Here is a 27,534-nt window from a genome sequence, read left to right as displayed (position 1 = left end):
TAGCACCGGAAGTAGAGATAGGCATGTTTATAACTTGCCTATTTTCTCCTTTATAGGAAGCCTAGACCAAGGAAAGAACAGCCTAAAGCAGAGCACCTTTTTCACGAAACTGAGTGAGCTCCTCTTGATTCAGAGAATTCATCTTTGCTTTATTTTCCATCCCAGCTCCCTGGGCATGAAGAGAAGAGGGACTTGGTTTACGGCTCCCTACAACAAAGTAACTATGCTTCTCATTGTAATTGGTTCAGAGGAAGGTAGTTTTCTAGTGAATTCCTCAGGAAAGCTCTTGGTCTATGGATCTTGAAACTAAGGTCTGAAAACCAACTCCATCACAGAAATAAATGTAATTTGCATTCTTCTAATTATTGACACTTTAAGGACTGCAGTGTACCTTTTAAAATACCAATTTAATTGAACTTTGACATGAAAAAATATAACAGTATTACAGGAAATAGAGGGATGATAGAAAATACAGAATTGTTTTGACACTAAGTGATTGTTCAATTCAGCACCTGGCTTGTTAGCTCACACTTAGGACTCATGAAAGTTGTTAGAAAAAGGAGGTTTGCAAAGCAGGGTAATGTCATACAACCCGCCCCTTGAGAAGGGGCTCTGGCCCAACTTAACTGCTGAACCAGGACCAGAATTGTTTTGTTAGTGAGCAAGCCCTGGCCCAAAGTATGTCAGGAACCATTAAAAGTGAAGATGAGTTGCAGCATCCAAGAACATTTCCTGCAATTGATTAACTGCCTAGTACAGGTGTAGCCTAGAGCTTCACCTGATTGTGAGCTGAGTCATTCTCTAAGCTCCAGATTGCATTAGTTAAATCTGTGTTTTCTACAACAGGAGACAAAACACTTCAAACTTGTGCTGGAATTTATTTGTGGGCATCAAAATGAAGGTGTTTTTTTTTAATACAGATGTGGCCCTCACTCAGACTGTCACTATGAAGACACAATTATTTTTTGTCCTATGGGCAACAGGGTATCCAGGGAAAGATTAAATATCTCTAATTGATATTAAAATATCCCAAGTTACAGAGTAATTGTTCTACCCAGTTATTCATAAAAATGTAAGCCTCCAGCAGTTCCAAGAATTATCTGTGAAATAAAAAGCTCTTTAAGAGAAAGTTACATGAAATATCATTTTTCTATTCTGTTAGAACATCAAATATTGAAGATAAAGCATTTTACTTCCACTCTGTAGCAGCTATTTAGCATCTATTGTAAAAGAAAGAAACTATGACCCTTTGGCAGCTTAAAAAACCCCCAAAGATTATGTGAAAAATCCCCTGTTCATCATTGCAGTGCTTCTGAAGTATCAAATAATAAAGTAATAATATCACCCCGAATGAGTTCAGAAACATGCGTTAAAAAAATCTGTGCTTTAAGAAAGTGTGAAAATTAAATACTAAAAACCAATTATTGACACTGGAAGCTCTTTGAAACATGTTAAGCCACACTGGAAGTCATAGCAGGAAGCCACATTATTTCTTGACGTGTGGTCTATTATCTTATTTGACTCCATGAATATTCATTAGAATTTATAATCTTCTATTATTTAGCTCACTGCATTAAACATCTGCTTTTTTTCCCACAAGACCTGAGGGGAAACAAGATCACCTTCTATTTATGATGGTTAAAATCATGAAAAGATTACATATATACACTATTGTATTAACTGAAACAAACTATCAAAAACTAAAGTCTGATGGTAAATGAAAGTCCTACAGTTGCCATTTGTTGTAAGGGGAACAAGTTCCCAAAATATAATTTTAAGAAAAGCCCACCAATCAACATTACTGTATCTGTATATGATCCTGTGCTATGGCAAAGTGAGATACTCATTTGTGTTGTAATGCAGTCATCTTGCATTGAAAGGAATAAAATGCCAAAATCTGTCAACCCTGCTTGGCTCCTTGAGCTCTGGCAATCTTGAACTATGCTGCGAAAGAGGATGCTGTGTTCTGGGAACAACAGCTCCAACAACTGATAAATGACAGACCAAGCATATAATTAGTGCCTCCTCAAACTTACCCACTTTTATGATGATGCATGGCAAATAGCACTTGGGATGACTTCAGAGGTTTGCTATTCAGAGAATTTCCTAATGACCTATCATTTGTGTGCATGCTTTTCTGACTAGCTAAGGATCAGTATGCCTGAGGGGAAAAAAAAAAATTATAGGAGCTGTGGCTCAAGGAGAAAGCTTTTGGCCTGAAGCTGTGTAAGAGTTTTATTTTGAAAGTCATCCGTATAAATGCAAAAAAAAAATGACATGCACTGATTATGCCTGCACACTCAACAGGAACTGGAGGCAAGGAGTCCTCCAGGTACACAGCGAATAATAAATGGCCTTTCATACTGTTTGTGAAAGGAGCAGAAAGAGCCATGTCTCAATCCCTGTACATTTTTAATAACAACATGAGGCTTTATGCCAATATGCTGATAATTTTACATATGCCATCTATTGAAAAAATGGAAACTCAAGTTCCAGCTCCTAGAAGATACTGATGCATTTTTGTCTATACCAACGTCCCCACATTACCATGAAAATTTCTCACTGAAAATGAAAAAAAATGAGATTAACTAACAAAACCACACCTCTGTAGTACTAATTGCAATTGCAAATATGTTTGTGAGGTGAAGAGAGCAGTGATGCAGCAATACCTGGGGAAGAGAACAGATTTTAATTCCTTTACGTGGCAGGGGTAGAGAACAATATCCAGCATAACAGGGACCAATAATACAGGGTCTGTGGAGCACAGCACAAGAATGTGGTGGAGTCACCTCGGGTCTGCACCAAACTGACCCTGAATGTAGGACATGAAGAAAGTAGGACCTGTGCTCTGCAGTGTCTCCAACAGGGCCGGGTGTAAATACCTTCTCCACTAGGAGGAACACAGTTTGCAACATCCAGCTAGATCAGGCAGGCAGGGGTTAGCTCGGGGGCTTGAAGCAAAGCAGAACCACCAACCATGCTACCAGACCAGTGCCAGGCTCTGCGTAGATGGGTGGTCAGCAGCTCCCGATGGAGCACAAGAAGCTGAGTTCCACTGATCAAAGCTGGCCTGAGTGGGTATACGGAGCTTCCGCAGGGGTGGCAAACAGCCCGTACAGCTGCAGACTCTTATTCAGCACTCTTACTCCTCCCCATTTGCTCCAGGCCTGTGACCATAAGGTTAGCCTTTTATAGTTAGGTGGGTGCTTTTTACCTCACCACTGCTTCACTTACTGTCCTACATCCAGGCAGTTTCCATGCACGCCCTCCTGCTGTGTAGAACCCAGATCAGAAACTCAGGAGACCAGGGAAGCAAGTACAAAGACATCTGAATATGCCTGCAGGGATCAGCCTGGATCTGGCAGTACCATTCCTAAAAAGAACAGAAAGCTGCTGACCTTTGAAGGACTCCTCTGGGAGTCAGTCTGGTGGCTCTGTACAACCTCCCTCTGAGTTCCAAAACTGAGTGTTGTGCTGAAATTCAAGGCTGGCTCTGCACAAGAAAGGTCCAGGAGTGTAGTTTATTAGATTAGCTCAGTTCTGTGAAAAAAATTGTATGGCTTCTAACCAGTATGAGGTGTTACAATTAGATACAATTAGATACTGTAGGTAGGCTATTCCCACTGCTCTAGATTTCATTGGAGCAGGATACAGAAGTCCCTTTAACATTAATGTCTGTCAATCATGCAGACAAAGGTTTTGTATGGGAGACACCCAAGCAGGGAAAAAAATACAGCAGTTGAATGTCACAGGCAAATGAACATGCCTGACACCTGTACAGAAAGAAACTATGATTAATAGTGTTCTTATTTCCTTTAGGCAATCATGGTAAGCAGGCAGATTGCATGTCTTTGTCTGGCTACCTTTTCTCCAATAGAGCCAAATTTCTCCTTCTCACTTAGAAAAGCTGTAATTGTACCTGACACAGCCTTCACACTGAATTTGTTATTTTGTTCAGAAATTTAATTAACTTTTGATTACTCTCATTTAACACATTTCAGTACCTGTTTTGTAATTGTATGAAGGATTAAACAAAATAATAATCTATTTTTAATAGTGTATTTAATTTTTGCTGCATGCTTTATGCCAATACTCTGATAATTTTACATATGGCATCTATTGAAAGCATGGAAGCTCAAGTTCCAGCTCCTAGAAGATACTGATGCATTTTTGTCTATAGCAACTTTAAACAAGCATAAAATCAACTGCTCAAATCACAGGATTGCTCTTCCACAACAGGAATATCAGTCTTCACTGGAAACAATTCTGACATTCACGGCGACAGTAAGTTGGCTCTGCTGGAAGAGCTCAAGAGGTATACCAACTCTGAAGCTACAAAACTAGGACTGAAGTTACAACCTTCCTCAGAGCTATGATGCAAACCAAGAAGATAAAAATCAGACCTATCTCCTCCTCTCAATCATCTTCCCCCAGAAGTCTGCAGGCTTTCAGATCTGGGGCTCTGTTTGGAAGGCAAAGTTGATGACAGTCTACACCTCATGTCTTCTCTTGAAGAGCTATTTTTGGTAGCTTTACACAGGCAATACTTATGGTCTTTGAGGGCTGCTATTCCATCTAATTTCTGCTGCTTGACTTCTACTAGGGAAATTCTTCATGCACTCTCTCTGCTTTCCTTATTTAAATACCTCTGGAGGAAGGAGAATGATGGCTGGGAGGCAGACATACTCCTGACCTTAATGTCTGGACAGTGCTTTGCATAAGAGACAAACTAAATACAATCATCTTAATGCATCTGCTACTTAGACAATAAAATTATTCTAACACCACTACCTAATCCTCTCTACACCCACACCACTGTTCAGCAGTATATTCTTTCTTCCAACTAGCATTTTGACTAGCAATTCTGAGGCTGTAGAAAGAAGAAAGCTTAACTGGGTCTTGAACTAGACCGAGAAACAAGCTACAAAAAAAAGAATCATCAAATCTAAAGAGCCAGATAGCTCATTGCAGATAGCACAAGTAGGCTAAGTAGCTCAAAAACTGAAGCAAAATAGGTAAACTGGGAGCAAAAGACAAGAAAAAGCGATCATCATCCAACAGAAAGGACTCGACTCAGTTCAGGATATAAGATTGTAAACATCACTTCAAAAACAAAACACGCTATCATTCTGAGCTGTCTTGTGGCAGTTTCAACACCTCAGACTTAAAGATATGCAATATCTTTTTTTTCTCTCTTTGAGGGATTGATCTGTTGTTTCAGCACGGCCAAATTAAAGTGTATTTTATTTAAACATTAATCCCAGTTTACAAAGTATTTTGTAGAATTTTTTTTATCTCATGATGAAAATTTGCAATTCATTGCTGCAAATTCCACTTTCCAGACCATCTCTGATGATGAAAGTCTTCTAACAGCAACTTTTAATAACACCTCTAACAGCTAGCACAGCAGTGTCCATCAGTTCTGTCTTACCCTTCACAGCAGTAGTGGCATCCACCTGTGATTCTTTACTAAATGTTTCTAAGTTATTTAACTAAGACTCTTTCTTTCCTTACATGTGCCCTGCTACTTGTCATCTTTCCTTTTTTTTAATCTCTGTATGTGTGGGAAGAGAGTGTTCCACGTTGGACAATGGAGAAAAAATGTTTAAATCCAATTCTTCCCTTGATACTCTGCAGCCTTTCAGCTCTGTGTCCCACACAAGAGGTAGTTCTACCAAGATATAACCCTTACCAGCAACCTATTTTGTATCTTTGCTATCCAAGTGCCACTACAGCTTTGTATAGTTACTCTTCAAAACAGATGACACTACCCTAGGGGCACTCTGTTGATGTGACAGCTGCTTGAAAGATCTTTGATCGTGGTTTCAGACACCACAGACAGAGGAATAACATCCAAAATGCATCTTGTCCCTTCAAAGTTCCAGTCAACTACTGCACCTGCCAGTAGTTGGTATGTAACACCAAACTTAATACTAATAACAACAAAAAAATCATCCCTAGGGAAAAATTCAAGACCACTTGAGATCATTTTGGAAATACCTCTTAGCATTTCATCCTCTGATAAAACAGGAGAAAGCCAAGTACCCGCAGAGGCAGAGCTTCCAGCGCCCACCCCCCTCTTCACAAAAGGATTCATTCCATTAAACTTACATGAAATATGCATGACCATTCAACACAAAGGGTAAGGAAAAACACATGTCCACTGAAATTTGTGAGAAATGGTTCATACTGCCATCTGCCCATCTAAAAGAGAACTGATGTGAAAATAACCAGAAATGTCTTCTGGATACCATTCTCAAAATACCTACTCTCTGCTCCAGTGACAACAAGCAGAGAGGATAATGAGAAATTCTGGGACTGCTGTCAAATCCAAAACCTGCAAAAAATGTCTTTCTATAATAACTGATAAAAATATCAATATATTTTATGCATAGATATATTCTTTAAGTGTCAGGAAGTTCTTTTCTACATAAAAACCCCAATCAAATGTAAACTCTCATCTAAAATGTAACCAACAAATTTCCTATCATTCTTTGGCATACAATGAGAGGCCTTTAACGTAACTACAGACCAATAAGATTCAAGAAATTCAAGATGCATTACAACAAAATGGATTTGGCTTCCCAAGGAAGATATGACATAATTCCACCAAGAATTCATAAATAAATAATGATGTCATACTAATTTTTCTATACACTGTTTCACAGACATTTGTGTTGAAACTTGCACAGGAATAAGTGTTCTCCATCACATCCTGGTGTAAATAATGGGACTGAAACAAAGAACAATGAATATCCTTGTATAGTAATATCCCTTTATAATCTGTTTACATAATTTGCTCAAACTGTAGTATAATCCATTTTCCTTAACAATCAATTTATATCACAAACATATATGGAAAAATCCCTCATTTTAAATGGATTTCTACCTCATTAAACTCTTCTTAATGAGTCTGGGCATACAGCTTTAGAGTAAATGAACAGAAGGTATTTTAAATAAAATTAGCTGAATTTAAATAAAACCAGCTCACACTTAACAATACCCTACAGCTAGCAAAAGTGAGCTAGTTTATGCACTAACCACCTAGTGCAATTTCCTCCTCTTCCATAAAGGTTTGCTTTGGGAGGAGCAACCTCACTGAACACTCACACAAGAAAGAATGTTATTTTAAAATAATACACAGCAGCCTGACATATCCCCATGTGTAACACTCTATTCAGGACCCATGCTGTGCAGTAGTAATCTTCAGTAATCTTACTCTATGATTGAGGCCGGGTAATAAAATTTGGCTTCTTACCTATCTTTTTTTAAAAAAAAGTTTGTAAAAAAAAAATCTTCAGTCTTAAAATGAATTCAGAGACATTGAATTCTGTATCTCTACCCTGACTTTGCTGAAGCCAATGTCATTCAAAACTTGTATGTGTCAGTATTCATAAACAGGAGGAAGGCACAACTCTTCTAATTTCGGAGCTGTTCAATGAATATCAGGGTATGTAGCCAAAAAAATGCAAGAGAATAAAAGAAGCAGTTGCAAACTTTAACTTTTTCTATTAGCAATGGGATCTCATTTCAGAACTATGCACTTTTTCAGATCATGATTTTAATCCCTAGCTATCCAGATCCCTTTTAACTGCATTATTTTCCGTTCCCTCTGCTCCAAAGTAGCATCATTGAAGAGAAATGCTCCAGCTTGCTATGTTCATCTCAGTCACCTGGAACACAAACATTACTCGTTTTTAAAGAAGCAAGTGACAAACAATATTCAGATTAATAATTTTCTTTTTCATGCAGAAACTACACAGCATACTATTCTTACCCCGTGCATGTAACATTTCCCAATCAGAAGACAAGCAGATTTTTCATTTCTCATCAAAAAACAGAAACAAAAACCGGCTTCCTCCTAGCTGTAAGGCGTCAGTAAATTGAGCTGTGGAAATACTTTGGTTTTTCTGCTCCAAATCTCGTATCCTCGCTGCCTGCCCCCTCCTTAGAGATCACCAACAGATCACAGGCCCTGTTTTACCGTCTCCGAAAGGTATTTGCTGATTTTCTCACATTTTTAGCAAGAACTTTCTTTATCGCTCGCGTGCCACGTAAACCGCTTCCGAATACTGGCAGAGCCGCTGCCGTCCCGCAGACCCCGGGCCAGGCTGTCACCGGGCGCCGGTTCCGGGCCTGGCTCGCCGCGCCCGTTGCTCCCCCTCAGGCTGCCGGCGCCCCGTCTCCCGCCCCTGCGCCCCCACAACCCCTCCACCGCCTACGACCCGCGGGCCCCTGGGGACAGGGCTCCCCGCCCCACCGGGCACCGCTGCGGGCGGCCGGCCGTGCCGGAAAGGCGTTACCCGGCGGCAACAACCGGCCCTTCCTCCTGTGCCCGCCCTCAGGCCGTGCGGCGCCCGCCATGGCGGCGGCGCGGCCGGCGCAGGCCCGGGTCCTGCTGCAGCAGTGCGTGTCCGCCCGGCTGCAGGTGAAGCCGCCCGAGCGCGGCTCCGAGGCCGAGTGGGTGGAGGTAACGACTGCCGCGGGCCGCCTCCCCCTCGGCACCGGCCCTGCTTCCCCCGGCGGGGCGGGGGGCGGGGGGCAAGCGCTCAACCGCCGGCGCGGAGGGAGGGAGCGCTCTCTCGCTCGTTGCCGTCGTGGCCCGGCCGCCTTACGCAGAGGTGCTCCCGGCGGTCATAACAGGGGCGAAACTGCCGTCCTTTCCCTACGCGAGGTCAGGCCGGTATACCCTGCCGTAACGCCGGCGGACCTCCAGGAGGCCCCGGTTGGGCCCGCTACTGGGTTGCTCTCCGGAGCGCGGGCTGCCGCGGGAGCGATCCCGGGGCGGGTGGGGTGGGGTGGCCCCGCTGGCAGCCCGGCGACCCCCCAGCCGCTCCTCTGCCCCGGCCCGGGGAGAGACGGGCAACAAAAGGAGTAAGAAAACCAGCGGGTCAGAGTCAAGTCAGGGAAATCGCTTAGCGGTTACCATCACAGGCAAACCAGACTGGTCTTGGAGAATTTAAGTTAATTTATTGCCTAGTTAACATAAATATTTAGTTGGTGATTTGGATATTGAAAAAAAGCCCCAAGTAGTTAGACATTTGAGGAAAACACCCTTGTCCTTTTCGAGGCTAAGCTTTATTTCAGACATATCTCCTATCCCATTCCCATTTTTCACTCCAGAGCTGTCTTCTTATCCCCTTGTTACCTCCAAAGGTTACACTCCATCCCTTCAGGGAGACAAGGAGCAACACAGGAGGTTGGGGTCAGTGCATGACAGCTTCTCTCTGCTGCTCCTTCTCATTCTTTCCCTGTCCTCCACAGGCTGCAGTCCCTTCAGGAGCATGGTTGCACCACCACAAAACACCTCGTACTCCTCTAGCCTTGTTCTCTCTTTAGTATTGCCTGCGCTTTCTTAAATACATTTTCACAGAGGTGCTATGAACTCGGCTGGTGGGCGTAGCTGTGTGCTTTGCTAATTGTGTGATAGTGTACACTTGGAGAAGAAAGGCCAGGTAGAGCAATGCGACTATGGCAGAAGTTGTTCTGATTTTTGTTTTTTTTCCCCACCACTAACCAAAAATGAAATTTAGGATGTGGACCACCACACAGCTTGAGGGAAACATTGTAATTTTCTCCTTTTCCTGCCATAGTCTTCTGTTGTAGAGGTAGGTGGGTCTGCAGGCTCTTTGGATGTGCTGTTCATACAGCTCAGGCCTATTTACCAAACTGAAGGCTGCCCTTTGGGTTGCACTACCTTGCTGTAGTTGTCTGTTTATGGGTTACCTACACTAGAATAACTCACCTATGCAGGTGTCAACTATTTAGCCCTTGGGTTTTTTTGGTTTTATCTTTTGTCCTTAAAGACTCCTACAACAGAAGGGGCTAAATACAGTCACTCGCATAACTTTTTAAAAGTGAAAATTCTAGCGTGTTTAAAGGGCTTATGAGTTCATTCAACAAATCTGAAGTGAGTTTTAAAAAAAAAAGTCTGTCCCTAGGTGTTTCCACTGTTTGACTTTCACATTATTCTTAAAACGTTTCTCTCCTTGTTTGAAAGAGGCAGGTGGATCCATAAGACCTAGTTTCTGCATCATGGTCTGGGAAACCAGAGTGTTTTACTCAGTGTCATTTCACTGTCTTTGGCTGAAGTGCATCTGTGTGCATTGCATTATTAGCCTCCCAGTGCAAGGTTAATTATAGTGAAAGTTGCTCAGCACAGCATAAATTAACTACAGGAGAAATACCCTATTTCTATCTTTCTAATCTCAGAGGTAATTGTAGATCTAGTAAATAAAAGCAGAAATGTAATTTTGCTGACTGTCTTTTAAACTATCCGAAAAAAGCATATGTTATGGTTTAAGAGATATGATGACTAACTCTATTACAAGGAGGTTGGTTATGCTGTTTATATTTTATTTGAAGTTTTAAATGGCTTAACTAAATCGCTGAGAAAGTAATAAATAGCACTAAAGGAATCTGCAAGAGATTTAGGTGGTCTCAGCAGCAGATATTTTTCAGATATGAACCTTACTAATATTTGTCATGGGTACTTAGGAATCTTTCCTGGGTACCTGAGGCTTTTTAAGAGAAATCTGTTTTAAAAAGAACTAGTCACCATGCAGCAAAAAACTAGGGGAAGTTCATAGTGTCTTCAGTATGACTACTTTAGAGGTCATTGGAAGGAATCTTTGCTGCTGATATTTTCTGGTAGGGTCATGTTACTCCCTATATATTTTGCATGCCAATGCAAAAATAAAAATTATGGAATATAAACTATTATTTACATAAACCAGTGTGTTCCTGATTATCTATAACAACTTAAAAGTAGGTCTTCACCTTGAGAAATTTCTAGTGTACTATAAGTAGCACATTATGTAAGTGGCTTTGAATAGCCTCTGAGCTTTAAGAGACCCCTGTAGGTACTTTAGGAACTTCAGAGCAGATGTTCTTTATCTGGAAAAGGGTTAGGAGTGGACCTTATGTGAATCACTGCCTTCATTGTGTTTTCATGATCGAGTTTTTCTGGCCTGTTGAGGATTACTGGGGATGACATGTCTTGTTTATGGCAAAATGTTGGTTAGATAGCATCCATAAAAGGTTTATGTATACGTCAAAATACTTAGGAGGAAAAAAAGGAATTCTCCTTCTAAGGTAGGGGAGAAATAAGGTGAGATTTTGTCTATTTCACAACTATGGGAGAAAAGAAACGTGAAATGAATATTCAGCTAAAAAGTAAAAAAGTACAAGTACTGAAAAGTACACCTTATACAATGAAAACTGTCTTTCCCTTATCTTCTTTTCCTTGATTTGTTTTCCGGTAAAGATAGCAAAAAGAGGTGCAAAGTACCAGGCACAGACTTGTTCTGTGACCTGTGGTAGATTATGCAATCTCTCTTTTCTGTAGCTGAATGTAAGAAATATGAAGAAATCTTCTCATAGGGTAGCAAATCTGAACTTGAAATGGAAATGTCAAAGAATAATTTATATAAGTTAGTTTCATGAACTGGCTTCCTAGGGATTACAAAGTGTCTCTGTTTTCATTATCAGTTGCATTACATTTTCCTGGGGAAAAAAAAAAAAAAAGAAAAATGGAGTTGAGATGACGTTTTGCAGAATGTATTTGGGATTTGCTAATGAAATCCTGCAAAATTCAGATGAATGTATTTAGTGAGGAGGGTGAGGAAGGAGTTAGTTATTTGTTTCTCCTGCAAAAGAGCTGAAAAGCAGTGTTTGGGGGCAGCATTGCTAAGGCTGGCTGGACAACCTTTGGGGCTGGGCACTTCAGCCCTTCATGATGCAGGTTGCCTTGTCTGATGATTACTTAGGATGGTTGTATAGTAAATGCCAGTGTGGCAAAGTACCCTGCTTTGCTGGTTTATTTATATAGGCACTTTACAGATAACACTTATTCCACATAGAGCACAGTTTCTCTGCTCAACCACCTGGCTGTCACTACGTCAGTTCCCTGCAGTGACTGCGCATCAGCATGTTGAATTTATGACCTTCTTATTTGTGTTATTTTGCTTGATTTTTCCTGCATTAAATACAGCTCTGAAGAGCAGTCAAATAGACTTCGATATGTCACAGAGGCCCTTCAGCAATGGCAATGTTTTTGCTTTGGTTTGAAAGGTTTACACGTTCCTGTTACACTGGCAACAAGCACAAGTGTTAGGACTCTTGAAACACTGCTGTAAGATCAGAGGACTGACATATATTATTATTAGGTTAGCTCTTGAAATTACATTCAGTTTTACATCTTCTATTCAATTAAGGAAACTAAAGAATAAAACAGACGTAACAAGAGGTTGAAACATGGTTGCACATGTGCTGAAAATAGTGTTCAACCACAGTTTTCAGTCATAGCTGAAACTGTAAGTTTCAACTTTCAAATAGTTGAATAGTTTTCAGCTGTAACATGGTTGAAAAGTGTTCTAGGAGATCATAAACATGCAATATAATTAGAAGCATCCTCTAGCAGCTTTAATTTGTCTCTGAATTATTTTTTTTTTTACTTAACCTTCTGTCCCTCTAATTTCCCTCAATATTCATGTATCATTTTGTGATAAAAAGTATATTCAAAAATAGGCATCAAATCATGAGAGAGGCTGGAAAAATAATGAATGTTTTTAGTTAATCTTTAGCTGTCTGGCCTTAGGACTTGCAGATGTCACTTTATTTACCTTTTTGTCTTCTTTAAATGAACTGCTTGCAGAATATTGTTACTTCTGTCTGTGAGACTGGGCAAAAAACTCTGTCACAAGTCTCAGAATTTGAATGATTTTCTGTGATGCATGCTATATCATGGAGTCACTTATTTCTAATGCAGTGGTCTGATATATACAATGTAAACACGTTTGGCCTATTTTATCACAAACATTTTTATTGGTAGGTATGTGTGCATTGTTATTCTCTATTAATATCCTGACGCTGGTCTGTTTCTGGAATGAATATGTAGCTGAACATGTAAGGATATCTAACTTTTGGCAGCCTGCATTTCTCTCCCTTATTCGAACAGATGGTTTGAAATGTCGTTTGAGGTTCAGGCCATCAAATTTCTTACAGTGTTTATGAAATATGGCAGTCATTTGGGAACCTGTATAATATTCTGCAGTGGTCAAAATGAGTTTTGAAAGGAGCCATTTAAAGCTTTTGAAAGTTCTCAGCATGTGACTTTTTGGCTACAAAGAACATTCTCTTTTTCCAGAAGTTAGTCACTAGAAAAACAGTTGAGAAGGCATAGCTCTTCTCAGTCATTGCCTCGAGCATTTTGTTTAATCTCTGCAATAACAAAGGGATAAAATCTCATGTGTATAGCTAAGTTGTCTTCACCAAAAATCTTTATCTTTTAAAGAAAAGGGTAAAATAAAAATGAAGAAAAGAGAGGAAAATTTAAAAATATATATTTTAAAGAAACTATTCATATTTCTTATCCTTTTGCTTTGATAATGTCAATATTAATGACTCCTTCCTGCCCCAGTCTAGTTGGCATCTCTTGGGTGGTATTTCATAAACTGACATTTATTTTTCTTGTAACAAAAATATAAAGATACTTATTCTGACAAAGCAGGGGTGAGGTTTTTTTAGATACTGTATGTCTGTGGATATTGTATGCCTTTCTTTTTTTTCCCTGAAGAAGTTAAACCATCCGGGTATACTCATGCATGAGACATAATTGCTGTTGGCTGCAGAGCCTATCAGTTTGTCTTAATAAAGCACAGGCTGTTGCACATGCATTCCTTGTGAACTAACCAAGACAGTAGAAAAGCTACGCAAGAATTTCCTTGTGCTTTTTCCTCAGTACAGACCTAACTCTTCCCTCAAATAGATAGTTCTTACGAGTAGTCTCTCTGAATGCTAAAGAAGTGTCATATCCCTTACTCTATACAAATCAGGGGAAAGGGCCCATTTCACCAAAAAGATTTCATCCAAACTGTTCAAAAAATATTTTGAACAACTTTATAATATTCTGAACAACTTCATAGTTGTTGGTCATCATATTTAAATTGGTCATCATATTTAAATCTTTAATTAACGGACTGTGTTTTTTCAGAATTATCCTGTACTTGATTACTTTTAACACCAAAAAATAATTCAGTTCACTGACAAGTTCTGTGGTGTTTCATGTTTCATAATTGGAAATAAACTCCTATTCACACTGAAAATTATTTTATCTGTATGTGTGATAGGAAAAAATGTTAAATTATTTCCTCTACTGGATTTAAATACACTAATTCATCTTGTCACCTTGTTTATGTTAGTACTGTACATTGTACATTGCAACTAAATTTGGCTTCACATGGAGCTAGTACATTGGCTTAATTAATCGTATGTAGAAGTATTGTGCAGATAATCAATATTTATCTCATAAGCTTCCACAGTGTGGTGTGTAAACTTGATGTCTGAAGCTATACTAAGTAACTAAAACTACTCTTGGAAGCTTTTTTGTTGTGAAGTTTTGTCATTTTGCATACCAGTTTTAATGTTAAGTGTGCATGGTGGACAATGAGAAACATTGACATAGTTTTCTGTAATTTTTCGTAGATCCAGAGAGGGCTTGTTATCTACATATGCTTCTTCAAAGGTGCTGATGAGGATCTTGTTCCAAAAATTGGTATGATATAATCCTTATAAATTCTTGTATTGTTTGGAAAAGAAGAAAGTAGAGGCAGAGAGGGCAGCAGCCATTTGGACAAGAAGTCATCAAAAAGCCATCAGATAGCATCATTCCAAAGCAATCACCTGGCTGAAAGAACAGCTCCGTTGGTCTTTTTCTTTTGACAGTTGTCCATACTTCTCACTGACCATCAGCTCATGATCAGCCTGTTAGAAAATCGGTTCCCCTGATGACAACATTCTAGCAAAACAGAGAAAGCGTTACAGGACAGGACTGAATTTAGAGAAGACTGTTTTCAAATAATTCATGGCTTGATTGAGAAGTATTTTAACACTGATCTCACTGTATGTTCAGGATATTTAAAATTACAGCCAGTAGAGGGAGTTGGGTGGATAGCTAAACAGTGTCCTTCCCATCTCTTTTCAGTGATAGTATATATGCTGTTAGCATTTCAAATGCAACTTTCTGGTTCAGAAGTGATAACAGCAGCATTTGCCGTTCTTTCACTCTTCTCCACATGCACTTTAACATTTACATCAAAGCAGAGAAGATGCTCTGGATAAGGTCAAATGGTAGTGATCTCGGTCCACCCACTGTTGTTTTGGCTTGAGGTTGGTTGTTTTGGTTTTGTTTTCTTTTTTACTTTTATTTAATTTCTTCTCCCTCCTTTCCTCCATCAGTAGCACTGGATTATCTGGGAAATTCCGTGATGCCATGTATTCTAGATAAAAGTGCCCCATTTCTGTGGCTGGCTGATATTAGAGGTTTCGCAAAAGGTCATGTAACAGTCTATTTCAGGCTACTTGCTGGGCCCAGCAGAAAGACCTGGCAGTGCACAAGCACAGGTGCTATTGAAAATGCTGAGAGCAGCTCCTGGGGGGTTCTCTCTTGGTCTTGGAGGGCACAGTCTTTCTGTGATGCTAAACTAAGTTGAAATCTTTGAGTGTATTTAAAGTTAGGATATGAAAATTGATTTTGTGCTTGTGAGAGTTTCATGAGTGTGTTACTTGAGAATAATGACCTTTTCAGCTGTCTCGCAGCTGAAACAAGTCAGAAAAAAGAAAGTTCTGTTTCCTATTAGGAGATTAATCTACAACCATCCTCATTAAGTGTCTGTTTTACAGAATATTTTTTCCTAAATATGTTTTGAAACTGTTTAAATGAGTTGTTTTGCTTTCTGAATCACAACTCAGCTCTTTTTGCTTCAAATAACATTAAACTTTTATGGGTTTGGAGGCATGACTAGTATCCTCACAGCTTTTACAGAGTTGGAGAAAGTTTGGAGGAATTATTTGATTTGTTATAGAAACACTGGAAAACATAATGTTAGTAAATGCATTTATTTTATTTGCAAGTTTATATATTCTGGCTTGTGGGCCAAATTGCATCTCTGACCTTACTGCCCATTTCCTCTCTCAAAAGCCAAGCTGGCACCTGCATGTCTTGAAGTGGAGTGCTGAAGGGCACTCAGTCCACTTGAGGTCAAACTGCTGAGCTGTGGCTTCAGCCTAGATCAGTGCTGGGTCCTGCTGCGAACTGCTGCAACCAGAATGAAAAGACGGCCAGGGCAGAACTTCTCCAAAGTGCACTGAAGATGGTGTTATCTCCTACAATGTGTAGTGTTGTGCAAATGTTGCCTATTTGCGTATCAGGCAAATAAGTTAGGGTCACTAATTGGATCCTGGGTTCCCTTGGGAGTGTCCAACTAGAATCAGCTTTAGGATTTCAGACAGCCAACCACTTCCCCCCAGAAATAACTCTTTAGTCTTATTATATTAATATAAATATCCTTCACGTTCTTTACAATATTCAGACATGTTAGTTGGTTAATAACATTTATTGACTGTCCATATTTCATTAATAAGCATTTTCTTTTACATGAACAGTTTATCATGCATCACAATATTTGTTGAATCTTATTTATGATGTTATATTAGGTCCTGTTTAATTTACTTTAGTTGCACTAACTCTTATTTTATTTTTACTTGCAGTCAATATGCTGTTGAATGTTAAGTGAAAATGAAAGCGGCGAGTACGTTTCTGTTCTTGATTTACCAGGCGATGTGCTAATCATACCACAAGCTACCCTAGGTGGTAAAGCAAAGGGCAGAAAGATGCAGTACCATGCAAACATTGAAAAAGAAAAAGGGCTGGAACTTTATTCTCAGTTTGTGACTGTGTGTGAAAAAGAACTGGCTGCCAATGCCAAATGCATGGAAGCAGGTGTTCTCGTCAAGCACGGAACATACGGAAACAGGCAGGTGTTAAAACTGGATACAAATGGACCTTACACTCATCTGATTGAATTTTGAAAAAATAAATGGTAGCCTGGATACAGTACTGCCTTGCAACTGTCTCTTTTTTTTTTTTTTTTTGTCCTTTTTTTTTTTTTTTCCTCATTTCTAAGCATTAATGTACATTTGGGAGATATGGTGTAAGAAGAGCCTTTCACTCATCTGTACTGGTGTTGTGTCCCATTAAATAGAAGGATACCTGAGACTGCTTTGTGATAATGAGTGTTTTATGTCCATATTCATCTGAAGTGTGCTCAAAATAATTGTTAATATTGATCCAATGAATATGTATAATTTGAAAGGCTTTGTTACCAAAAATGGGATAATGCATATGTTTCTTACTACAAAATAATGACAAAAGTATTACATGTATTAACTATTGTAAACTTGAGGAAGAGAAGTTTACAGATTAAAAACAAAGAATGCTGTATTTATTTGTTCCCAGATTTCCCGAGTCAGACAATTTTTGTCTTTCTGTTTTCTGTCTATAAAATAGCAATGCTTTCTAGCTAACAAATGTATTGAAAGTACAAATTCACTTAATTTCTGGCCTCTTAGAGAGTTGGTACTAAATAAGATAGTCCATCCCCCTCATCCAGAGTGTGTGAGGGGTGGGACACTTAAGGTAGTACTAGGACTGAACATGGACTATACAGGGAAGAAAAAGTGAGGCACATCTAGAACCTGAAGTCAAGGCAGTACCACTGAATTGCGTTCTTGAAGTTTGTACTCTGAAATTTGATGTATTTTGATAGGCTGCTTGCTATAGCTTGGTCTGTGTCCTTGTTACCTTGGTCTTGTTGTCTACTCAATTCTTTCATAACAGAGCCTCAGGAAAAGGACTGAAATATTTAAATGAAAACAAAAATAAAAATGGTATGATGTATGCTGCCATCTCGTTGTTCCCTCTGCCCTTTATGCTTCCTTCCAGCTTTTTGTCTATTAAACCCACAAGGCAGAGACTAGTTTTATTTCCTTTGTATAGTGTTGGCATATTTGGGGCCCCATTCCCAGCTGACCTCCTATGCAGTACTGTCATAAATATTATTAACAGATGGTGTTAAGAAGATATAATGGGAAATTCTGTCTTGTAAAGCAGTAAGAACAGAACGGCTACATTAAAATCTGGCAAATTCAAAACTGATTCAAGTGCATTCATCCTGTGAGTCTAGTTTCTCTTTTACTGCAGCATCATGTTTTTGAAGTAATTTAGAAGGGTTCAAAGTGAAATTAGACAATTATATGGTTTGCAGTAATTATCCAGAATTCCCATTTAAGTAATAAATTCTTCTGGAAAAGATAAACAACCTCATGGTTAGTGAGCATGCCAGCTTGTGCAATCTTAAATTGTAGGTCAGTAGTTACAAATATTCTGTCCTTATTTTTATTTTTTAGAAACATAACTGAATGTGTAATCTGCAGGCTCAAACTATGCCATGAGAATCACATTTTTTGAACAGATACAAAGCTCATAGTTTTGATAAGAGAGTAATGAGATTTTTCAGATTAACATAATGTATGGTTAATAATTATGAAATACCTAAGGATGTTGAATTCCTGGCAACTGGCACTCTCACAATTGAAAACAACTATTCACACAAATGGCCTGGAAATATTAGCTAGGTCCCAAATGACATATTTATTCATTAATAATTAACATTTATGATAGACACAATATGAGTCTTGTTCTAAGTTCTTACTAGTGACATTTAAATGAGGTTGTCCTGATGTGAATAACTAATACAAATTCAATATGATCTGTGTGCTTGAAAAAACTTTTTTTATTCCTCTTTCTGTGGGAGGCCAAATCCTAAAAAGTGCTGAGTAATACCACTTTTCACTGGCCTTACAGGAATTACAGGTGTTCAGTCTATCTCAAATTGATCCTTTGAAGTATAATACAAGGTCTGCAGTTTTTAATTGTATTTTTTTTCCTGACTCCAAAAAGATCTTTGGCAGCCTGGCAATTCATTCTCTATCCTTCAAGAACTCTGCAAGTTCTAAGCGGGATGAATTTGAAAATATTCATTAAAAAACAGACCTCAGACCAACTCCATCTCATACTGATCCCTTATATAAAACACATACAAACTTAGGTATATTTCAGTGGTTCTTGGGACAAAACAGAACTCTGGAGTTTCTGTAAAAAGGTGGCATTCTTGGGTATTATCTGCCTGTTTCTGATTTATTTGTGTATCCATCTTGGAGTACTGATTTCTGCCGTCTTCTGTTCCAGCGATTGGCAACTTGTTAAATGCTGTGCCTTTTGTACCGCTTTATTTATATCTGCTATTGATTCACAATCCATTTACTGAAAGAAGCCATTTCTGAATGACATGATGGACCATACTGATGAAAAAATTGATTAAAATTATTTTTTCAAAGCCAAATGCTCATTCCTTTCTGCCATGAATATATGCTTTTAACAGATGACCTGACACTGCTTTAAATAGTTTCTATTCTATGACTAAACAAAAGCTCAAATAATTATCCTGTTCTATACTTAGAGAATATCTATTGGAAGGTGCTTAATATTCACCACTTCCTTGAAATAAGCTCTAAAATCAGGAGTCATCGCTATGCTATTCTGGTGTGGCCTCCAATTCAACTGTCTCACAGTAATCATTATATTGGGTTTTTGCAACCTTGTTTGCAGCGTACACACCCAGTGTGTCTAAGCTGAGCGTGCATGGACTATGAACTGTGCTCATAAAACTAATGAGTTCAGGTGCAATAGCTTGTTTTCTAGTCAGCAGTATTCCTGCTTCCTTCCCATCCCCTTTGTGGGGATGCTGCTACGTACAGTACACAACATACAAATACTAATCTAGATTTGGAAGGTAATAAACAGAATGTAGCCCGGTAATACTAGTAACAGTGCTGCAACTGTATTGCTATTGCTAGTAACAGTCCACAGGCTTTGGCCTGAGTTTACCAGACCTCAGGAGAGGCTTACCACATGTGCTTTGAACTTTCCCAGATCTTCCTGAAGCTTTGGTTTGACTTGATTTAGCTGTAACAACAATTTTTCTAATGACAGGAGACTCTGGCTAATTTGTTTTACTTTTGCTTTGTATGGTGTAACCACAGCTTTTATAGAGATATTAATAATAAGTAGTTATTCTGTGTAGAATGGTATATTTATGACTAACATGTCACAGTGTACAGAAATAAAGGCCAGTTAGAACAGCAGCAACCCTGAGAAGTGAACACACCAGCTGCAGTGTAGAGAAGAGGCATGGGATGTTAAGAGATGGGGCACAGGCTGGCACTGGAGACCCCAAGGCTGTAAACTTGCCAGTGGTCTGTTAAAGACATGCAGACCTGGAGCTGGACAAAACTAGTTTTAGGGGTAAAAAAAAGAGAAAGAACAAAGATAAATAAAATACAAAGTATATACTTGCAGACCAGTGAAGAAAAAGCAAGGTGTAAAACTTTATTAGAAAACATGTAAAAATAGCTGCAGGTGAGAGATATTTCCAAAAGAGAAAAAAGGAGAGAAAGTAGAAGAAACCGTAAACACCAACATCATTCTCCTACTGGCACAGGACCCTGGGTGCTGATGATCTGCTGTCTTCCCTCCACCAAATGAAAGCCACAGGGAGGTGAAAGAATAAGCATGACACCAGGAGAAGGCATAGGTACTAGGTACTGCATGCATAACAATTTTAACTAGTAGTATTATTGAGACTTTCTATACAATTTCTTTATTTTTATTTCCTTTCTTTTTTCTGCAATAATTAGATATGGACTAATAATAATTCTTTGATTAGGCTGCTAAGGTAGCAATTATACTACTAATAAATTCTGTGTGACTTTGCACATAGGGTGGGTTTCTTTTTGCCTGTAAAAAGATTTTGCACATAACAGCTCCTGCAGACTGTTGCTGCCCCATGTTGAAATGGCACTCACTTGATGGACTGCTGGATATTAGCTAGCTTTTGTGGTGTTATTCACAGGGTCCTTTAATGCAGCTGTGATGTCTGATCTCATTTACCACAAAAGCTGCATGAAAGTTTATTTCTTCATTGTGACTCAATGCAACCACTGCTTTTTAGCCCCTCCTTGAGAACAGTCAGTTCCATCAGTCTGAGGCATCTACTTGGATTTAAAAGTATGATCTAGTGAACCTCAATCTCACCTCTGGTATAAAAACAGCTTCTTTGAGGAGGGGGTATGAATCTTTTAAGCTTCCATTATTTTCTGCTTTTAGTCTCTAATAGTTTCTACTTTGCTATATGGTCTCCTTCAAAAACATTGCGCCTTCCTGAAGCCAGAGTGGCAGTACGCCAGAGGGCTAGAGTGGCCTCCAGAAATCCACAGCTCGGTTACCTGAGGTCTGCCACCAACCTCCTATGTGATCGGCTTAATTTCTTCTTTGCATCTCAGTTCTCATTTAATAAATGGGTATTGAGTTTTTTTCACTGTGTCACTACTTAAGACTGTACATTGAACAAAACAATGACTATCACTATGTTTAGTGTATTGCACAGCACAGTGAGGCTGGACATCTGTGAGATCCACCAGCTACTTTAGAAATCGGGTCAAAACTGCTGGACAAGAACAGAAATCAGAGCTGCCTCCTTAATCTTTCTTGGGAAAACAGCACCTAAAATTTGAGACTCTTTCTAAAGAATTTAGTGAATTTAGTATCTCCTATTCCTTCTCATTTTCTTGAAGTTCCTTGAAAGCAACTCAGAATTTGGGAATCCCTACAAGATTCTGCTACCAGAAGTTCTGTGCAAGTACAGTTGAAAAGTAAATGGTGTATGTGGACAAGAGAAAGAAACAGCAGTTAGAATAGCCTGAATAGTATGAATGTATTGCACATTTTCTATTTAAACCAATGCTGTCCGCTAGTTCAATTACTGCCAGTGCGTGGCTTTGGGCAAAGCAATTTTCTGCTCCACTTTTTCCATCTGTGAGACAAAGAAAGAGTGAAAATGGAGGAAAAAAAGGTTTAAAACCACTGCTTTTTTCCTCTTTCACTAAAGGCAAAAAATGACCTCTGGTCCTCTTTTTGCACTGGAAGACAGTACGCTCTCACCTCTTTTCACCTTTGTTGGAGCTACAGGAGTTTGCCTTTCACTACCTCTTACTTTAGCCTCTGTCTCACAAATGTGAGTTGAGCTAATGTCCACAAGGCACTTTGAGCACCTCAGTGAACAGCGTGGTATCACTACAAATAACACCCCATACTACTCATAAAATAGGAATGACCCAGACAGCATGAAAAAGCAAATAAATGGTATTCCTTTCGCACTGTTCTAGTTCAAATATATTTATATATCTTGTTACTCTGAATTTAAGATTACATTCTATTCACTTTAATTGTATTTGCCTATGTAAGTGCTGCAATATATGCCCTGTTACGGCAGCATGTATTAAAAATGTGCAAGTAAGGAGCTTAAGGCTATTTAGATGTGCTCTGTTAGAAAAGAGATTGCAATAAAGGTTTTGGATTAACAGTGAAAGCAAAAGGTTCTTGGGAAGCCTTAATATTCAGTTGGCAATCCATCTCTAGATCTCATTAATGTGCAGCTAATTCTTGTCAGAATACTTTATCCAGGATTCTTCAGGTATTTAATTTTAAAATTAAAAAATTGATATTATTATTTTTTACCACTGAAGATTGATCATTTATTCACCCATTGAACTGTTTGAGATGTATGTGTCATGGTTTCAGTAGGACTCGTTTCCCTTTCTTATTTCCCACTTCCATTTTGGTAGCTGTATCTAACATTATCTAGGCCTGCATAATATTTTAATTTACATTTTAGGATTAAAAATAACAGAAGAACTGTGTAATTGCCTGACAGGAATTCAGGCTTTGTATTCTTGGATAGTACAAAAAGCAACTCTACTGGAAATAAAAGAAATCTAGCAGTATTTAAACATGAAATAAAACCATGTATTATTTTTGATATTAAATGTGTAAAAAAGAAACTTTCACAACTAAGGTTATGCAAAACCTAGGACAGACTAAACTGCACTGGATTCTACATACCTCCAGAAAGCATCTACTCCAGGGACCTGAATGTTTCACTTTGGGGATTAGAAGCACTTTACATAGTTAGTGTCTCAACTGGGGGAACACTGATGGACAGCCATGGCTGCTAAGAGCTTCAGCAGATCTAGAAATGAGCACGTTATAATGTTTGCAGGCAGATTAATAATCTTACCAGATTAAAGCCAAATGTAAATTGCCTGTTGCTGTTGGTGTAACTGTTTGCAGAATCAGACCTTAATGGTCTGACTCCATACTTAAATAGGTGTATTGAGGTGTAATATAATTGCAAAAATAAAGTAAAAATAAATGTTTAATCTTATAATTAACCTAAAGACATTCCTTTTTACTGGTTTTAAAATATAATGGAATTTGGTTTTGTTTGCTATGTAATTATTTGGTGATGTTTCATCTGCTTTAAATCAGGCCCCTAGTCCTCCAATTCTTACTCATGCATAGACAGTCCCACTGAATTCAAAGGAATGCATTACTTTCTCTTCCTCTGGAGTCACTGAGAGAAGCTGTAAGAAAGAAAATATTTAGCTCAGGGGCATATGTGACTGTATAGATATTCTACTATGACTGGAATTTGTATGACAGAACTGATTCATGCTCTAGATCAGTCAACCCACTTCACCAAAATAGACTAACTAATGAGAAGACTAACCAGTAGGTGTGTGCATTGCAATTATTTGCCAGTTGTTTATTTTATTAAGTAATTTGCTATTGAAGCTCAGTCAGGACTAATGGGGAAAGGGGGAATTGAACTAATACATGGTGAATACATTTAATTGACCTATTTTTGTCTGTTTTAAAGCAGAATACTATAAACTTGCATGACAATATTTTTAAATTTCATGTTGAAAAGGCAAAAAGATAAAAATGGCATGTATTACTGCTGAAGTAGATGTTAATTTGAATCAGTGCATGATTAACATTCTGTTGACCAATTTAGGGAAAAAAAATCCTATCAAAGAATCAAGGTTAGCTATAAATCCAACAAATACAGATTCCTACCCTCATATAAGCCCTGCTGACACAGAGCAACCCTAAATCCGATGTACCTGGTGATGGGAGGAGCATCCTGCATCAGTATCTCTCATTATTCCAACTGATTCATACGAGTTGAGCATCAACACAGCATTACTTAGAGCTGATATCATGTATACTGAGGGCTGGGCAAGATCATTCTTGGGAAGAACTGAGCAAGACTGTATTTCTTACTGGTGATGTTTTGTCTTGCCCTGTGCTCGCGTAACATTCAGCATTATGAGATACTAATCTTGAATGGGTCTCTGCCTGTTACCACAACAGTGAATAATAGGATCAATAACGATAATAACAGCAATAATCTTCTAAAAATTAGTCTAGATTTCATTTTGTTTGTTTGTTTCTGAGCTAAACATGATCAATCCTTCAGAAATATTACCAGGTCTTTCTGTTACCTCAGAACTGTCAGACAGAGCAGCCTTTGTTTTTCTGGAGTTCATTATGGAAAACGTCATAGCACCAACAGTCTTTGAATATAAATTGATCACTTGACCTTTCTCGCAAGTTGAATGGCAGATGGCTTTATGTTGAGCAGCGGCAACTCATCTTCCGATCAAAATGAGGTTAACCGAGTAAATAGCTCTTTCCTGGGGGTGTCGGGGTTTTTTGATACCTGGGGTTAACACCTTTATACCAATAGGAGTTTGTAGAGTTGATTTCTCTGAAATATACTATGGAAATAGTTTCCTGCTTCAGGTATGAGGCATTAATGTATTCTTCATTACCACATCCATTGGCAGAATTTTTTTGTAAAAGGTCATTGCATCAGCACTTGTGTTTCTTTATCACAGGCGATTTAGTAAAAATGAAACCAGTGTCCATATACAGTAATGCAGCCTGATGCTCTTGGCATCTGTAGCAAAATGTAATCAGGCAGTTCTGTGTGCACTTTTTGAAATATTCCTCAGTGCCACCATCTACTGAATACAAATGTCCACAGAGGATCACACTGTATGTAAACTTTACGTATTGAACCTATTTGAAGATGAGTTTACAAGCCTATGTAAGGGCTCGACACAATTTTGGCTCCTACGCTCATGGCATCCCAGTCATTATTCCCTCCCCATGATGATTCGCACCACTTCAAAGAAGATGACCCCAGAGAACTCAGTTTGTGGAGAGGAATCTGTTTTCCACTCAGAGGTTTAACCAATGTCACCCTGTGGGAATAAGAAGACAAAAGATCATCTTTAAGATTTGTTGTCTAGACAAAACCAGTCTTTGATTCCAGAAGGTATTATTTCTTCATCGGCTTTGTAGCAGCAGCTAAGGTAGCAGAATTGAAACAGAATGTCTCAGTTCCACCAAACTAACTTGTTGCCAGCAGAAATCAGACCTGATGCCTGCCCTCCAGTTTGCTCTGCTAGCTAGTTGGTAGAATGCCAAACAATCCAGACATGGCTGGGCATCAGCTACAAAACAACAGTAAGATTATTTTTGCTTATTTTTAACCTAAAAAATGGTTGAGAAACATATATTCTCCCCTTATTAAGACAGAACTTAAACTCTGATGACAGAATTCGGAAAAGAAAATCCCCCCAATAGAAATTTTTTCATGACCAGTGAATTCACTTATGAACTTTTCCAAGGGTGGAAGTCATTCCCAGCAACGTAGCAACCTCTGTCAGTTGGAGCACCTGTGCAGTAGAAGAAAAAAACAGGTGAAAATCCTGGAGGAGCCCATGTCTGACCTTGTCAGTAAGACACAGAATGACTCGGTGACTTAGGATCCTGTCTCGATTTGGGTTCAAAGCTTACAGTGGTGACACCCAAGCGTAACAACTTTTGACAAATGGTTAAGAATATAAGTGGGAGGTTTCTGTTACTGTACTGGTGTAGCACCAGGGGCTCTGTCCAGAAGGTACAGAGGGGTGCCTGTGGGTGGAGTGAAAATCAAGTCATGACAGACTCTGATCACCAGGTACAAATCTCAGCAGTGCTACCTTAACAAAAAATAGCTATCTTAAAAAAAAAAAAAAAAAGTCACCAAGAGGGTTTTGTTGCCGCTGTTTTCGGTGCGAGAGCGCTGTGCTCCTGGCTGCGTGCCCCTCACGCTGCTGTAGCGAGCGGGAGCAGCGGAGCGGTCGCTCCGGCTTCACCGGGGCGGTGACTCCGGCACCCCGGCACCTTGCCGCGGCGTTGCGGCTCCCGCCCGCCGCCGCCCCGGGGCTCCGCGCTCCCCGGGGCCGCTCCCGCCCTCGGGGGCGCTCGATGGCTCCGAGCCCGATTGCACCGCCCTGAGCAGCGGCGGCAGCGCCCGCCCCCGTCCCGCCTTCCCCCGCCGGCGGGCGGCAGCGGCGGCGGCCCGGGCGCAGGCCCCCACCGCCCCCCCGCGCCGGAGGAGGGCGGACGGACGGAGCCGAGCCCCGCAGCGCCGCCAACGCCGCCCCACAGAGCGGCGCGGGAGCCTTGCGGCCGGCCGAGCCGAGCCGAGCCGAGCCGGCCAGGTACCGCGGGCGGAGGGGAGGAACGGAGGGCGCCGGTCCTGCCCCCACAGCCTCCGGGGCAGGCGGGGAGCGGGCGCCCGCGGGGGGGAGGAAAGGGGCGCGGGGAGCCCCGGCGGCCGCCGCCTGGGCGAGGGCGTGAAGGCCCGGGGAGGGGCACGGAGCCCCCGGGGAGGGTAGGGCGGGAATGACCCCGCAGGGGTGCCACCCCGCACCCCCCCGCCAGGCGAGAGAGGATGCCCGTGCTCGGCGCGAAGTTGTGTGAAGGCGGGCAGAAGGGCTGAGGGGAGCCGGGGAGCTCGCTGAGGGGCTGGAGCTGCCCGAGGCCTGCGCCTGAAAAGTGCTCGATCACCCCGGAGGTGGGTGGGTGGGTGGGTGAGGCGGACAAGCTGGCTGTAAAGCCGGCGGCCGGGCGGCTCCCGGGCTCCCTCAGCCCGCCCCGCCCCGCGGCGCTGCGGGGCAGGTCTCACCCCCGTGAGGGGAGCGGGGAAAGCCCTTCTCGTCGCGGGGGTGAGGCAAGCCGGCCGAGTATCGCCCCGCCAGGCCGCCTGGATGTCACGGGGAGGGGCGGGAGAGCGGTGGTTTGGGGTGGGCAGGAGTGGGGTGCGGGGTAGGCGAGGGGGGTGTTTGCCCCGTACGGGCCGGCGCAGGTCCGAAGACTGCAGGGACAGCAGGCGTTCACTTGGAGAGAGAGGCTGCATGGTTTTAGGGTCTGTTTTTACATTTACTTATATATCTTGGTAATTAAGGATATTTTGGGGGAAGGGTAGCAGTATTGGACATTCTGGTATGCAAAAATGTTATTGCAGGATTTTGCAGTTTGATTTCCTGGCTGTCCACATAGGACAACGAGCGAGTCTGTGCCGTATAACTGGTAAAAACTTTGCACAGAGATGTAAAACCTGTGAAGCTGCATTAGCGTTGTCATTTCAGAATGAGGGAAAGAGTAACAGACATGATAAGTTTAGTTAAAATAAGAGTAAAGTTTATTGCGGTATGGGTGGAAGGGTGATAAGAGAGGAGGAGGGCAGATAAGGCGAGTTCAGCTTTGTGCTTCTATAAATGAAATTTGACATTTTTGGAAGTTTGGATTCATTATTTTTAATGTTTCTTTAAGTCTGGGTTTTAATTTAGCAAGACTAAACGTTTATAGTTGTGGCCATGAATTGTACTAAACTTTTA

The 27,534-nt window shown here is 40.4% G+C and overlaps 2 protein-coding genes and 1 long non-coding RNA gene across 8 annotated transcripts in view; 2 read left to right on the top strand and 1 right to left on the bottom strand.

Annotated features, from left to right (window-relative positions):
• Window positions 1-865: 865 nt before the first annotated feature.
• LOC141923426 (uncharacterized) lies at window positions 866-8,433 on the bottom strand. The gene is made up of 2 exons (XR_012623294.1): window positions 7,778-8,433; window positions 866-7,673 (listed from the first exon to the last, which is right to left on the bottom strand). It is a non-coding gene; the product is annotated as an uncharacterized LOC141923426 (long non-coding RNA).
• On the top strand, window positions 8,342-16,897 carry DTD2 (D-aminoacyl-tRNA deacylase 2). The gene is given in 4 exon segments (XM_074824587.1): window positions 8,342-8,470; window positions 14,485-14,554; window positions 16,549-16,570; window positions 16,572-16,897. Coding segments are annotated over 4 exon segments (498 nt in total). The 5' UTR covers window positions 8,342-8,362; the 3' UTR covers window positions 16,870-16,897.
• A 9,326-nt stretch (window positions 16,898-26,223) lies between these two features.
• HEATR5A (HEAT repeat containing 5A) overlaps window positions 26,224-27,534 on the top strand; it is a 66,131-nt gene continuing 64,820 nt past the window's right edge. For all 6 annotated transcript variants that reach the window (XM_074824585.1, XM_074824586.1, XM_074824584.1 and 3 more), the window contains exon 1: window positions 26,224-26,355. The gene's annotated coding sequence lies outside the window, so the exon portion shown is untranslated. The remainder of the gene's footprint in view (window positions 26,356-27,534) is intronic.

Source organism: Strix aluco, chromosome 4, assembly GCF_031877795.1.
Source record: "Strix aluco isolate bStrAlu1 chromosome 4, bStrAlu1.hap1, whole genome shotgun sequence".
In the NCBI taxonomy this organism is placed as follows: Eukaryota; Metazoa; Chordata; class Aves; order Strigiformes; family Strigidae; genus Strix; species Strix aluco.
This window is presented reverse-complemented; position numbering and strand designations above follow the sequence as displayed.